This window comes from Lepisosteus oculatus, chromosome 27 (assembly GCF_040954835.1).
Source record: "Lepisosteus oculatus isolate fLepOcu1 chromosome 27, fLepOcu1.hap2, whole genome shotgun sequence".
In the NCBI taxonomy this organism is placed as follows: domain Eukaryota; kingdom Metazoa; phylum Chordata; class Actinopteri; order Semionotiformes; family Lepisosteidae; genus Lepisosteus; species Lepisosteus oculatus.
In genome coordinates this window covers 1,170,626-1,185,858 of record NC_090722.1, presented here as the reverse complement: position 1 = coordinate 1,185,858, position 15,233 = coordinate 1,170,626, and the positions used below count along the sequence as shown (strand labels likewise).

Genomic DNA, 15,233 nt, shown 5'->3' with positions numbered 1-15,233 from the left:
GACTCTGCTTGACCACACCTAACCTGTGTGAAGACATTTCTTCTACAATTTCTAAACTTTTCTTCAACAGCATTCAACACAAAATGAAGCCCCTGAGCTGTCAACCTCTGAGAGAATCCAGAAGGATCCAGAGTGCTTTCTGATATGTACAGCAGCTCAGAAAGGTTCCATTCACTGCAGGGCGGCTCAGTTGTTTTTCACTTCATCTAGAAAGCTGATTTGAAGTCTTATGTCTCCAGTCATATCAAAGCAGGTCTTTCATGGTCAGCCCACACTGGAACAGACGTTCCACCTCCACAAGCTTGAAGGTCTTTGCCTGAACCCCTACAGCACTGAGACGAAACTCACAAGTGAGGCCAGATAAGTAAATCGACATCTGTGAGATCTACTCAGATCAGTAAATCCTGGCACAGTCCTGTATGAGCTCCAGATTGAACCTCAGGCACTCATCTCTTAAATCTGGACTGGCACACTAATGTTGAGAGAATCACTGGGATGTCTTGCTTAAGATGGACCTGATGCATGAGGTGATGGAGGGGTTCTCACCTGCAAGAACATGCCTGTAAACTACATTGACATTGTTAGGACCCCCAGCCCCAGTGGAACAGTGTCAGGCAGCGTGTGGGTGAGCAGTCCCCAGGAGTAGATCCTGGTGAGAATGACGGAACTAGCAGGGCGAGCAGTTCAGTCCCTCTGACCGGTACAATACCTTGGCTGAGTGTTTTCCTCCTGGAAGAATCTGGTGCAGCACAGCTCCTGTCCCTCTGTGTGTTATTGGTGCACAAATGATAAGAATCGTGTGAATGGGAAGAGCTCTTTTCAGCTGCCTCACATTTTCAGCAAGCGCTTCACAGGAAGGGTGGGGCCCAGTGCTGCCACCAGGGACTGGAGACCAGCCTGAGAGACACACAGCAGCCAAACAGGGGCACCAAGGGGAACGCGCCCACCCTTGCGATCAGTGCCAGTGAGAGTTTCCACATCCACACAGCCAGTGTCTCAGCTTGATGTCTCAGCTGAGGATGTTCATTATATCTGGAGGTGAGGACAGCTTCTCCACCAGAGTGTTTCCTCTCTCGGACCCCTGTCAAACAGCCCTGGAATTTGAGCTGTTAATTCAATGATTAGGTCAGTTTGGTTGTATAAAACACATTGGATTGTCACTAAATCTGATCCCAGATAGCTCAGATTGATGTTTCAAGAGCTCATCATTGACATGAATCTGTTTCTTGCATGTGCACTAAACATTAATGTGTCTCATGTCTCGTTAGCTGTGAGGAAAGACTGTAAATACTGTCTGCAGCACAGCTCCCTGGATAGAGATACAAGTGAGTACTGTGTGCGTGGGTGTGGATGTATATTCACCTTTACTGTTCAAAATGCTGAAATGATTTTAAATTAAATACAGCTTTGTTGCCTCACAGTGCTGGGGCCCTGGGTTCTGTGTGGAGTTTGCATGTTCTCCCGGTGTTTGTGTGGGTTTCCTCAAGGTGCTCCATTCCCACCCCCCACCCCCCCACAGTCCTAAAATGTACAGGTAGGGTAACTGGCTTCTGGGAATATTCTCTGTGACATGTTTGAGTGTGTGCGTGTCTCTGTGTGTCTGTGAGTGTGTGTGTGAGAGTCTGTGTGTCTGTGATTGTGTGTTTGAGCGTGTGCGTGCGTGTCTGTGAGTGTGTGTTTGAGTGTGTGTGTGTCCGTGTCTGTGTTTGTGTGTGTCTGTGAGTGTGTTTGTGTGTGTGTCTGTGAGTGTGTTTGAGCGTGTGATTGATAGATACTTTATTGATCCCATGAGGGAAATTGCAGTGCAACAGCAGCTTTACACAGCCACAGTGTAACGAATGATACAATAATAATAATACAATACGTACAATACAATCAGTACAGTGAAGGTGCACTAAAAGAGTTACTCACAGTGCGGACACACAAAGAACAAACTAGAACAGAACAGGACCCAGACAAATCATATAAAACATATATGAACACATATATGAATATAATTATAGATGTAAATATAGATATTAATATAAATGTATTGCACGGGTACCTGGCATATATTGCACAAAAAACGGTACATTGAAGGACCTGAGCCTCCTCAAGAAGTAAAGTCGGCTCTGGCCCTTCTTATAGAGGACCTGGATGTTTTTAGACCATTCCAGTCTATCGTCCCAGGTACTTGTACGAGTCCACCATCTCCACGCCACTCCCATGGATGTAGACAGGAGTAGGTTTGACCTTGTTCCTCCTGACATCTACCACCAGTGTGCGTGTCTGTGTTTGTGTTTGTGTGAGTCTGCCCTGCAGTGGACTAGTGTCCTGTCCAGGGTGTATCCTGACAAGCGTCTTGCTTGCTGGGACAGGTTCAAGCTCCCTGTGACCCTAATTTGGATGAAGTGAAAATGGACAGATGTTTCCATAATCAGAGTTTCCTAAAATAACGGAACTGCAAGCTCTCTTACAACATTGATATAACAAACGATCAAGTTTCTCAGCCAGAATCTGGTCCCCAAAACTGATCAGGACAAAATCCACCTCCCTTTCGCTACTTCTCTCTGTCTGTCTTTGTTCTTCCGTTTGGTGTTTTACTCCCCTTTTCAGGTGCTTAAAGGGCTGTAGATGTTCGATCGAAGAGCTAACTTGGAGTCTCAGCTGATCAGCTCAGCAAACGGCTCCATCGATACACTAAGAGCTCAGCAGGAATGAAAACCTGTGACCAGGGTCCCCACTCCTGTGTGTCTGCAGGATTTCAGTCCAGCTGGACTTTCAGTGACCTCAATTAGCTCATTATTGGCTTAATTGGACCAGTTTTACAGCTTCTTCCAGCTCTTCAGGAGCTGCTGCTTCGAAGACCCCTGGAAACCTCACCGACGCCCTGGGTATCCAGGAGCAGGACTGGGGCTGAGCTACAGCAGGGCTCACCAGAAGCAGGCCTGGAGAGCCTCACCTGCAGCTCACAGTGTGAGGCTGGCCTCAGCTTCACTCACGGTCTCCTTCGCTTTGTCTCCAGATGCTTTTGCAGGGACTGGATATCGGTCTGATAGTGTTTGCGGTTCTCCAGCTGCGTGTGACCATCAGTGTGTCTGTTCTGGGCTTGAGGGCTTTGAGCCAGACCGAGGCCAAGGTAAGGAATCAGCCCAGCACACAGCTGCTCTGCTGCCAAACTCGAGTCACCACCTGTCCCACAGGAGACTCAAATCAGGACAGTCTGGGGGTGTCTCACAGAAACTGGGACCTAAACTGGCCACAATCTGGTTTCACCCCTGGGTTCTGGTAGGAGGTATCGCAGTGTCAGAACACTGACCAATAGATTCAAAAACAATTTCTTCCCCAGGGCAGTCCGCATCATAAACAGCTCAAATTAGCACCTGCACTTTAAGGTACTGCACTGTTTGCACTATGTCCTGTCTTGACTGTGTTAGAACGTCTATTGTCTAAATGTATTGTCCATGTCTGTTTGTTATTTATTTTTCCTCCACTGTTACTGGGTACAGCTGAACGAGTAGGCATTCCAACACACTTGTTGTATATGGCCAATAAAACATCTTGAATCTTGAAAGTGACTGCCTGCAGGAAAGCTTACTTTGCCTGTTCAGCAGTAGATGAAACTGACGAGTTCTGACAGAAGTGCTTATTTTATGTGCAGCTGCTTTTTGATACTACTCTTCTGGTGAAATGAATGTACTGAAGACAAAAATTCTCAGAGTTCAGTTGGTTTTAGAAGCAGAAGGAAAATGACCACTTGGAAGAAACACATGTTGCATATCCTGCTGTTAAACCTCCAGCCATTTGGGTTTCAGTCAAATGAGGAAAAAACAGTTTCAACTTTTTTTTTCATTTCATCCAGAATGTCGTGGACAAGCTGTCATGAAGACAGGAAACAAGCTGTTTCACACAGAAATGGCTCCAGCTCATGGTGTATCTGACAAGTATTTTCATATCCATCTGTTTTATTATTATATTAATAATCTAACATATTCCTACTGTATTCTTGTTCTTCATTCAGGCCCCGCCCCCTGCTGATCGCGGCTTCTGATTGGCTGAGTCGCAGGTCCGCGCGCTGGGCGTCTCCGCCCCTCCGGCTCCGGCTCGCGGCTGCCCGCTCCGCTGAGGGCGCGAGAGGAGCGCAGCCGTTATTTGTGAGCGGCTGTGTGTCGGAGGAGCGATCGTCTCCCTGCGGCTGATCCCTGTGGAGGCGTGTGGGGCTCCTGAGGCGCGGCTCTCTCTGCCTCCTGTCACTGCGGAGAAGAGCCGAGGGCAGACCTGCAGCCCCGCTCCGCCGCTATGAGAACCAGCGGGTCTGCAGGACCGTCAGTCTCGGACCTCCTGCGGCCCAGCGACGGGTCTCTGCTGCTCCCGGCCGCAGGGCTTCACACACCGTGGCGCTGCTGCAGGGCGCTGCAAGACGAGCTGCTTCAAGACCAGATGTGTCGCTGCGGACTGGTTAGAGCACAAGGTCTGTGCGTGAGCGAGCGGAGTGACCATGAGGAGGAGCCGGAGAGCAGATCTGCAGGGCGAGTCTGGGTCACAGGAGGACTAATGAGCAGGCTGTGTCTGGGAGAGGTCTGGCAGGAGACTGGAGTGACAGTAGAAGCCCTGATGAGCGAGTCGTGTGAGAGAGGAGGGAGAGGCGAGTCTGGATGGAGGGAGGAAGGGGTGTCTGACGTCATATCGTGAGCAAGACGCTCCGCTCCGTGTTTTCTGAAACTTTCCGGCTGACACTTTGGAAATCAGACAATTAGTGCTTCTGTTGGTAGAGTTGGGAAAAATCAGAAAGCATATAAAATTGTAATTGTATAATTAAATATAGTGATTATAATGACTTATTAAACGTGAGCGTGACGTCGACACATCGGGATTGTGACGCAACAATTGCGGTCCGGGAAAGCGCTCCGGTGCTGCTGAGTCGCTCAGCGCTGATGCTCGTAGCGAAGAAAACACTTCAGCTCGACACGGCTTGTCAATATTCTCTGTCTTTTCACTGAAGATCCTGGTGGTTTACGGACGAGGTAGGGACCTGCCGAGGCTCCGTATCGCGGATCCGATTGTTCTTGTTTCTCCTGGGCAGATCGAGCGGTTATTGTGTTAACACGGTGTTCAGTAAGAGGGGGTTAAAAGCTCTTAACCTGCTGGAGTTTTATTAAATCCCAGAGTGCAGATCTGAACAGGAATTCATTGCTGCTTCTGTTCCTGTCTCTGCTTTCACTGATGTGAAGAATTTGCTTGTGTTCTCAATATCCCGTGTCTGCCCTTCAGCCTGTTGGGTTGTATTCCAGTAGGACCAGCTGGTTAGAGAGAGTTCTGTGGTGTCTAGTGGGTCTGCACTGGCCTGTCAGCAGTACCTTGACTCCCAGTGTGTGAGAAGCGCCGCCCAGCTCCCTGCTTCACTGTGCTGTTCTACTGGCTGACTGACAGGTCCAAGATGAGCCCGAAGGAGTGCAGCTGTGAGCCCAGCAGGGTGAAGTGGCTCTCCTCCTGTGTGCAGCGCACAGGCTGCCAGTGCCCCGGGCCAGGTATGACACAGCTGGATCTAGACCAGTGCCCCCTGAAGCCAGTCCCCCCACACACTGACTCCTGGCTTCCCTTTCCACTGGGACTCCATCCCTGGGCTCAGCTCTGACTGACCTGAGGGGCTCTTCGCTGTCACCCTGCAGGTCTCCTCAGCTCAAGGCAGGGAAAGCAACAGCAGTCTCTTCATCTTTTCAACTAATGATGATGATTTGAGCAAAAATAAACAGAAGATTTAAGCTAAAATAATAAGATATAAAATAAAATAATTTAGTATGAGAGTATTTTTAAGAAGACTAACATCCATGTAAGGTATGAAACTATTGAAAGTGTTTAAAATGAGTAACTCACAGTGGTTATGAAATGAGCTGTGTCTGAGTGATGTACTGCAATTATTCTTTCATTTACATTTAATTGTAAATTTGGGAAAAGCAAATCTATTTATGAAGATCTGTCCAAGTCCTTTTGACTGGGTGTGAGAGACGCTGAATTAGAGGCTCTAATCCCCTTAGAGCAGCAGAAGGAGGTTCTCCACCTGGGAGCAGAGCTGCTGCCTGATTCTTCTTCAACACTGAGATCCTCTGTTTGCGGAGGAGCAGCTGCTAACAGGACTGATGTGACCCAGAGAGCAGCTCTCTTTGTGGGCTCTTCAGGGTTCAGAAGTCCCAGTGGCTGCAGCTGTTATTCAGGACCATGAAAACAAAACCCTGCACTCTGAAGCCTCCTGCCCTTAGAGCAGATCTGTATTCCTCTCTACTGGAAAACTGTCCGGGGTGAAAGAGTCCCAGCCTTTACGGGCTGTGGATCAAAAATCATTTTGATCTTTCTAATTCTCAGACACGTGTCAGTAGGGTTATAGGTCCCTCAGACAACAGGTCAGTTTTAGAGTTTTCTCCCTAGAAGTCTGTGCTGCGGCGACACCAGTGTTTCCCCTGTCTGTGTGTCTGCTGTAGATGAGGTCCTGGCTGTTCTGGAGGGAATGAGCAGCTCTGATGAGGAATCTGGGAAGCTCCTGATAGAAGAGCTGCTCTCCCTCCTGCAGAGGAACACCAAGGGGACACTGCCAGTCATCCTGGGATTCCTCGAGAGCCCCCAGGTAACATGAAGGAGCTCCCTACACACCTCCTGACATACTCGTTGCAAACGCACTCTAATCAGGAGCCCAGTGTGCTCCAAGATACTGTCTCTGCTGTTTCTTACAACTAGAAGTCAGAAGATAAGCCCTAACGTGTTGTCATCTTGACAGATGTGCTTGAGTGGAAGCCTGGGGTTTCTCTGTGTGTTTCCACTCCCTCGTGTGGTGAGCTGGGGTGGTTCTGCTGTTTCACCCTCAGTGCCCGTTGGCCAGGCTGACTGGCCCTGAAGGAGAAGCCTTTGAACAGACACTCCTGGTGCTGTGATGAGAGCAGCAGTCTCACCCCTGGCTTTGGTTCTTCCCTGCTCTAGGTGACAACTGCCCATCGCTCTGCTGTCCTCCAGGCAGTGGAGAAGCTGCTGCGCAAAACATCTGCGCAGCATCTGGATGAGTCCTTGGCCAAGAGCACCGTCTCGATGGCCTTGAATGAGATGACGATGTCACCGGTATGTAAACCCCTTTTATTCCTGCCTATCGAACTGTTGTCTTGCTGTAGTGCTGTGGTCTGTTTCCTTGCCTGTAGCACACATGATGCATCTAATGGAAGCAAATCATTGTATGTTAACTTGTGTGCTCATTGGCTTGATCCAAGCTGCAGCTTCAACTCCAATACTATCGACTCCCAAGACGCTCTGATCTCTTTTTACTGTTGTTTCAGAAATGGCTGCCTGACTGGCAACAGCCAGCCAGCAACATTGTCGTTTGTGTGGTGAGAGACCACTACGACAGTACCATGGATATGGTGCTGTCCTTCTTCCAGCCCGGAGTGCTCCCTCACCACACGCTGCTGAATGCTGTAGGAGATATCTCCCGCAACTGCAGTAAGTTCTGTGCTGCTAATGGGGTGTGATCTGCACAGATATATTCCAGATTTTTTACTGTGCTGTATTTCAAACTTCATGATACTGGTCATATCTGTCCATTCAAGCCCTGATACATGAGCTTATTATGAAGGCTCAGTGTTTGTTACTCATGCCGCTTCTGAGTCTCTAGTGTTATCATGAGCCTTGGTCCCTACCTAGTGTGAAATGTGTTTTCTTTGAAGGTCGTGACATAGCAAGGGATATAGTGAGACTTCTGGACCTGCTGGTGCCTGTTCTTCCCCTTGCTGTGACTGATAAAATGAAGGCAATGATGGCTTTTGGTAAGTGCAAGCTGTCTCATTTAGGGGGACAGTTGTTATCAATGCTTGGTTCCACTGGCAATCCACTGACAAGGCCTGTTCAGACCGCTTCCCACTGAACTACAGGACTGCTTTGATGTATCTGAGGAGTGTAGCAGGCTGTTCCTCTCTTGTGTTGTCAGCATTGGAAGGCCTGTATGAGAGCTGGGCAAAATTCCAGGGTCCCGGGCAGTGTGTTCAGGACTGTTCAAGCCAGGTCATCATAAGTTTTGATATAGTGCACAGATGGCTGCCATCTTCTGAGCCAAAGGTATGGGATCTTTAATCCAGTGTAGGTTATTTGACATCTTATTAATCATCCTGAGTTCTCAGATGTTCTGGAGGAAAGAATGGACTTGAATGCCAAGAAAAGATGTGTCCATGCAGGTATTAGGGAAGGGTATCAGGGTCCAGGGTTCAGATCACAGTAAGCAAAGTTGAATAGGGTGCACTTATGAAGCAGGTTTTATTCATTGCTCAAAGCTGTTCTAACTGTCTGTGGTTTTAGACAAGTTTGCTTTCCTGTGACTGAATCCTTTCCTTGAGGATGATGGTGTTTGTGTTTTGCTCTGTCTGAAGGTGACGGAGGCCATTGTCTTGGCCCTGGCAGCTATGTGCTGCCTGCTCCCTGAGGAGAAGCTTCAGAGTGAGCTGCCAGCAGTTTTACAGGCCTTCCAGCCACTGTATGCAGCTGAGCTGGACATCAGCTACTCCAGAATCAACAAGGTAGGGCTGTGACCGACGATGGGCCTTTAGGTGTACAGGTTGTGGATTGCGAGGTCCGTTTCTTTTAGAAAATGGATTTTGATTCCTTAAATTGTAGATCCAAACAATCACTAGTAGCACTTTCCCAGTGTCCCTTTGTCCACAAGCTCCAGTGATGTGCTGGTGAGGCCCAGTGCAGAAGAGGATTATGGTCTGTGGTGCCCCATGTGATTGTGGAAGGGTGTGAACAAGATGGATCTGCCAGGGGTAGAGTCCAGGGGAGGCGTTATCCTGCTCTGTCAGATTTTTGTGTGTGATCAAACTACCAAAATCCTAATGCTAACGTGCCATTGCATACACTGAGAGAGTGAGGCCTCTTGATGAAGCAGCAGTGCCTCTCCAGATTGACTCCAACGTGCTCTTCTTTCAGAGTCTGAGTGTGCTTGTGGGGGCAGCAGTGCCGAAGGCCAGACCAGTGCTGGAATCCCAGCTGGAGCAGCTGCTGACCATGGTCCACGCCCAGGTAATGGGGACAGCAGCCCGCTCACCTGCACAGACAGACGTCACAGTAGTCAGTAAGAGTGTCTGTCTGAGGGGTGAAGCCCTCAGGAGCCTCATCAATGACAGCAGCTCAGTGCTGTGATCTACCCCTCTCCACAGCTCATGGCAACACAGAAGTGCCGTGTATCTGACTGCTGAAGCCCTTATTCATTCAGTTGAACGGATATTGATGACTCGGCTCATTTTATCATGGCATTAGAACAGCAGTCCATGAGAGAGTGTGCATGATGCCCTTGTGGGTGTTGTAAGAGTGCTCTGAAGCCTGTCTGGTGTCCCAGGATCTGGCAGTGCTGATGGGGCTGTGTGCCAGTGTGCACCTGGATGTGGTGCTGTCTGTGCTGAAGAGACTGGAGACCCAGCTGATTGACCCAGCCTTCCCCTGCAATGAGCAGGGCTCTAGGGTAGGTGTACTGCATCAGAGTCCTGACAGACAAACAGAAGCTGCTCTTAATGTCAGCTTCTACCTACAAGTTTCAGCACCTTGATCTGGATTGTCATGCTTGTTACTGCAGAGTGATTTCACCTGTGCCCTGATTCTGTGCTATGGGCAAGTTGCACTTAAAGCACCTGCAGAGGATCTACTGCAGAGAATGGACACTGACTTTATGGAGAGACTGAGACACCATGTTACCACGAAGGTAGGCAACATGTCCTCCTTTAAGAACAAGAGATCTGACAGAGAGAACCTCACAGCTCCTGTCTGAAGAGTGTATTCAACCACTGATACATTCTGTAATGTGCTTCTCTAACGCAGGGAGGTATTCATATCAACTCTCAGGCAAAAGTTCTTCCTTATTTGTTCTGCTACTTTCCTGCAGTGTCTGGGTAGACATTGTTAATTATACTTCAACCTGATTGGATTGTTCTGGGGAGGAGGACACAGGGATACTGTGTCCAAGGCTGTCCAGGCTGTGAGTGTCCATCACAGCCCAGGGCTGGTGGAGGTGAGGTGGCGTTTGGGCTGTCAGTGAGTGAGCTGCTGTGTGTCCCCCTGCAGGAGCCCAGTGTCAGACTGAGCCTGTGCCGCAGTGTGGGCATGATGGCACAGGCAGTGCGCAGCGCCAGTCCCTCCGGAGCTCCCAGCTTCCCTGCCAAGGCCAAGCTCCTGGCGACAATGATGGTCAGTGTGTCTGACGAAGCCGCCTGTCTGCTGTTTTCCTACACGGATGCTCTGGACAAGCTGTATCCTGTCACTGTGAATCGGAGAACAGATAGTTTGTGAGAAGTGATTGGACGGGAAACTGTTTTGCTATTGATCAATACAGTTGTGTTTTTAGCTTTTTGGAAACACTGCTCCAGAAGTATTCAGAAAAATGACTCCTTTGTTCACACCTAGCGACATGATCCTGTGTCCTGTCTCTGAAGACAGCACTGAGAACTGCAACAAAGGGGCAGTAGTGGACAACTTCAACAGTCAGTGTAACAGAGCTCATGTGATCTGTCTGAGATTGACCTGCTGTTCTTGTTCCCTGTAGGCTCTTGACCTGCTGCAATTCTTCGGCAGTAGTTATACTCTGGATGACAGCTTGGAAGAGAGTTTGAGGGAGGGGATATTATATCTGGCTGCACAGGACCTCAGACAGACCATCCAGTCCCTAGTGACCCTCACATCTCCCTCTGAGAGGTAGAGCACAATTCTAACAGTGAGAAGCTCTTTGCAATGATAAAAGTATCACAACAACAGCAATGTGTTGTGGCGTCAGTGTTTGTGTATTTTAGCTCTGAGAATGAGTTTGAATGCTTAGCCCTGCACTGACAGCTGGGGGTGTATTTTACAGCTCACTCCCGGAGGTGTGGCAGGTCCTCAGTACCAGCCAGGTGGTCTCGGAGACCGTGAAGGACCTGGCTGATCATCTCGGCCTGATGAGGGACATGAAGGTGGATGATCCAGAACTGGATGTAAGTGACTATAGAGCCCATCTGCTGGTGTTTCTAACTGAGCAGAGGACAGATAGTCAGACAGCTGACAGCTACAGCACGGAGGTACTGTCTCCCTGTAATATGTCGCTGCCCAAGAGCAGGCAGAGAGACACCAGCAAACAGGCAAGCGGCTGTGTGAACAAACAGCTCCCTGTTTGCAGCACAGGGACAGGCTGGTGAGCACAGAAAAGCGTGGTGCAGACCAGCAGCCCAAAGCCACGTCCAGAACAGGCCAGATCAAAGCTGGGTGAACACAGAGGCTCAGCACACAGCAAACTCCAAACTCAGAGCTGATGGTAATAAGCACAGTCTGTAAACAGACAGACACAGCACACAAGCACAAGAGGGTAATCTAGACAACAAAGGCAGGGTGAAGCTAGGGGCCAGTATCCGAGGAGCAAAGTCGGAAGACAGGGAGAAGCTTGAGACTTTTGGGCCGAGTTCCTGAGCGCTGCCAGACCAAGGGCTTGTGTAGCTTGAACCACCTGAGTCAGGCGTGGTGGACAATTATCTTCAGATGTGGCTGGCTAGCACGTCAATTTTAGCTGTCCCTTCTGCTGACCAGCAGCGACCAGCATGACCCTCCCTCAGTGTAACCCTTGTCCCAGCAGTACTGGGAATGAAGGCCGACTGGTGTCCTCCTGTCTTCAGATCCACAGACACACAGAGGAGCAGCTGGCAACTCAGAGCTCAGCCCTGACAGAACAGGAGACCCCAGCTGAGCCAGTTGTTCTGCGGGCTCTACTGGGCTTGATCACTGTCCTGTCCATCGCGGACAAGAGTCAAGCCAAAGCACTGGTGCCCTTTGTGTACTGTAGAGCCAGGCCCTGCTTGGAAAGTGTAAGTTTTTTAGGATGTTCTTTATTCAAATATTGTGTCATTTGTTTTTGTCTATTAAATTTAAATATAACGTCTGTAATTGTAATCAATTGGATATCCATGATTACAGTGTTTGTTCTTTGAGCTACTGAGCTACAGTGACAGTGGGCTCAGACTCCAGCCCTGAGAGGAGAAATAAGTGGTGACAGTTTGTGCGTGTCTGTGTGTAAAGTTTCCCTCTTGTCCTGTGTCTGTGTTACAGGAGAGCCCGGAGGTCCGCAGAGTCACAGTGGTTCTCCTGGGGCAGCTGGTCAGGCTGGGCTCTGAGAAAGCCCGGCTCAACAAAGAGGTCCACAGCTCCCTTGTCAGCGTGCTGCTGAACCTGACTGACCCCAGCCCAGAGGTCATCCAGGTAAAGACACAGAGCTGCCGCTGGCTGGGCTGAGCCTGTGGGACTATGGGTCTTCTCACGTCCTTCTTTGATATTGATACTTGTCACCTATCCAGTGTTTGACCAGCTTTGCAATTGGCGAAGAAAAAAACCCCTACAGTCAGTACGAACTTGTAGCCTGTAAATCTAAACATTCAGAGGGTTACTATCAAGGATGTGTCAAAGGGTTTCAGGGCTGGCTTCTATTTTGTGACATTTGTGTAGTTTCTGTTTAATTTGGGCAGTGTTACAAGATAAACTGGTTTTGACAATGTGGATTTCCCCAGGCCTGCTGGACAGTCCTACAGCACTTCACCCTGGAATGTGTGCTGTCCATGAAGGAGATGTGCAGGATCCTGGTGAGTGAGTTTCTCCTGGGGCTGGCTTCTGGGCTGCTGGTGAGAGAGGGGAGCACACCCTGCTTTTGGGACACAAACACACGAAGACTTGTGTCAGATTTAGGAAATATATTTGTGCTAAACCAGGCTTACACTGAGCACTAATTACAGTGAGTAGCAGTTTATATCCAGATTATAATCACAGTACTGCTGATGAGTTCATACACTCTCATTAGATGGATTAGAGGTGTTTATGTGTAATGGAGGGCTGTCTCTCACATGGGGGCTCCTGTACAGTAGTAGCGTGCTGTCTCACACTGCCCTGCAATATTCCCTGTGTCCAGATAACGAGTGGGCAGTTCAGCCTGGCCCAGAGGCTTGCATTCCAGGGTGCACAGAGCAGAAGGGCCTGGGTTCGGGAAAGTGCTGCCATCTTCATTGGTAAGAGCTCAGTGACAATGAGAAGAGTGATTGAGGCTCAGTGTAGAGATGATGCTCCACTGGTAAAAGTGAGTTGTGCTGTGGTTAGTGATGAGGGTATTAACGGGATGGGAATTCAAGCATTAAAACGCTACTCTGTAGGTTTCCCTTGAAACAGGTTTGAGTCTGAAGGTGTGTGATCACTGGGGTTTTATCAAAGGACTCAGACACTGATATGTCACACTAGTAAAAGGCCTCTAGTAAGAAGGCTCTAGTATGTCTAGCTACAGTAGTCTCATTTCGGCAGCAGGACACTGGGCACCACTTTCAGCCTCGTCTGTCTAGTGTTTGAAATGCATTTTTCTGTCAGTAATGAGGCAGGTTAATCAGACTTACCAATGTCACCAGGAAACACATTTCCATGAGCTGCTCTCCATTCAGAGTGTTGGCAGTGTGCGCTGGTGCAGTATCCTGTGTGGTGCTGTGTGTGCAGGAGCTCTGCTGTTCAACCCCTCTGTGTTTCAGGCCTCCAAGTGCAGCAGCTGCAGAGGAGACTCTGCTCTTGTTTCGCTCTGAGAAGAGCTCAGCGAGGTAACGATGCTTGTGTTTTGTGTCCAGTATGTTGACCAGTTGTTCTTGTACAGTATATAATAATTAATAATAATAATAATTGCTTACACTTATATAGCACTTTTCTGGACACTCCACTGAAAGTGCTTTACAGGTAATGGGGATCCCCTCCACCACCACCAATGTGCAGCCCCACCTGGATGATGCGACGGCAGCCATAGTGCGCCAGAACGCTCACCACACATCAGCTATCAGTGGGGAGGAGAGCAGGGTGATAAAGCCAATTCATAGATGGGGATTATTAGGAGGCCACGATTGGTAAGGGCCAATGGGAAATTTGGCCAGGGCGCTGGGGTTACACCCCTACTCTTTTCAAGAAACACCCTGGTTTTTTTATGACCACAGAGAGTCAGGACCTTGGTTTGACGTCTCATCTTAAGGACGGCACCTGTTTACAGTATAGTGTCCCCGTCACTATACTGGGGCATTAGGACCTACATGGACCACAGGGTGAGCGCCCCCTGCTGGCCCCACTAACACCTCTTCCAGCAGCAACCTTAGTTTTTCCCAGGAGGTCTCCCATCCAGTTACTGGCCAGGCTCACACCTGCTTAGCTTCAGTGGCTTAGTATTTAGTAGTTTAGAGTCTGTTTAACCAGAAATTCTGGCTGTAGCCTCTCACACCATAGATACCCAGTGTACAAAGTTTTGAGAAGTTCAGAGCATGGAGATGAAAAATGTATAGTTGGCCTGTTTAGCAGGTTTTTGTGGAATTGCACATCTGTAGTAGCTCTGCTTTATTTTATTCTTTTTAGAGACTTGTGCGGTCTGTGAATTACAGTGTGGCCGTTTCTTCCAGCTTCATAGTTTGACATTTTTGACTACTGTTCCTTCTGAAATTGAAGAGAACACAGATGTCACACAGAAAGGATCTCACACTCCTTCTTTAACCCCACTGCATGAGGTCCAGACCTGCTGCTCTTCACAGTGTCTCCTAACTCACACCTGCTGGGCAAGAGCTGGATCAGCACTGCAGCTGTGTGTCAGGAGCTGAGCAGGACTGCAGAAACCCGAGTAACAGCCTCGTCTCTTTCCTCCCGCAGCTCTGAGGGTCCTGCTGCAGGACCCAGAGCCGCAGGTGCGGGAGAGGGCTGCTGAAGCCATGGGGCTCTTCACCCGGCCCTGAGCAGCACTCTGGAGTCGGGGCGCCCCTCCCCAGCCACTGCAGAGACACCTGGGCGTCCCAGCTTATTCTGGACCAGACAGCACACCTCTCTCTCTCCTCCACACACAACTTTGTGTTTAAATAAATTACACAACGTGTACAGAAGCTGGTTTTCATTCCAGAATGTATGAATGGTGCTGAACCAACACTGAAGTGTATGAAGCGCTTTTCTGTCTTCAGTCTGCAAGTGTTCAGACAGGAGAAGCTGGAAACAAGCTGTTTCACACAGAAGTACAGAATACAGAGGAGTGAAGTGCAGGAGAGAGACAGAGGGGCGCAGGAGAGCTCAGGTGATTCAGCTTCAGCCCAAACCGGCGAGTCTGTCCACCCATCAGTCCGCTGACCTCCTGCGGCACAGCGGCAGGTCTCTGGCTCTCCTGGCCCACAGGGATTTCTCACACTGCGGCCCTGCTGCAGTATGCTGGGAGTCGAGCTGCTCTGAAAGTG

The 15,233-nt window shown here is 49.3% G+C and overlaps 1 protein-coding gene across 9 annotated transcripts; it reads left to right on the top strand.

Annotated features, from left to right (window-relative positions):
- The first annotated feature begins 4,038 nt into the window (after window positions 1-4,038).
- LOC138225233 (uncharacterized) lies at window positions 4,039-15,024 on the top strand. 9 transcript variants are annotated; one of them, XM_069184729.1, is made up of 21 exons: window positions 4,040-5,003; window positions 5,410-5,507; window positions 6,456-6,598; window positions 6,949-7,083; window positions 7,296-7,458; window positions 7,683-7,781; window positions 7,943-8,070; window positions 8,379-8,525; window positions 8,935-9,027; window positions 9,344-9,466; window positions 9,578-9,703; window positions 10,063-10,185; window positions 10,541-10,689; window positions 10,844-10,964; window positions 11,637-11,825; window positions 12,067-12,216; window positions 12,522-12,593; window positions 12,917-13,013; window positions 13,518-13,583; window positions 13,968-14,072; window positions 14,665-14,680. In XM_069184729.1, exons 2-20 carry the CDS (start codon window positions 5,417-5,419, stop codon window positions 14,051-14,053), a joined length of 2,301 nt encoding a protein of 766 aa, XP_069040830.1. In that variant the 5' UTR covers window positions 4,040-5,003; window positions 5,410-5,416; the 3' UTR covers window positions 14,054-14,072; window positions 14,665-14,680. The 9 variants fall into 9 exon arrangements, with proteins under 9 accessions (XP_069040833.1, XP_069040834.1, XP_069040830.1 ...); XM_069184732.1 differs by lacking the exons at window positions 13,968-14,072; window positions 14,665-14,680 and adding an exon at window positions 14,526-14,541 and having other exon boundaries at window positions 4,039-5,003; window positions 12,917-13,081; XM_069184733.1 differs by lacking the exons at window positions 13,968-14,072; window positions 14,665-14,680 and adding an exon at window positions 14,421-14,438 and having other exon boundaries at window positions 4,039-5,003; window positions 12,917-13,081.
- The last annotated feature ends 209 nt before the right edge of the window (window positions 15,025-15,233 follow it).

Excerpts from the sequence above, each read along its gene's own strand:
- LOC138225233 (XM_069184729.1), top strand. The coding sequence starts at position 5,417 with ATGAGCCCGAAGGAGTGCAGCTGTGAGCCCAGCAGGGTGAAGTGGCTC. Across the intron at positions 8,071-8,378 it reads TGCCATCTTCTGAGCCAAAG|GTGACGGAGGCCATTGTCTT; the intron begins GTATGGGATCTT and ends CTCTGTCTGAAG. Across the intron at positions 13,584-13,967 it reads TCTGAGAAGAGCTCAGCGAG|AGAGTCAGGACCTTGGTTTG; the intron begins GTAACGATGCTT and ends TTATGACCACAG.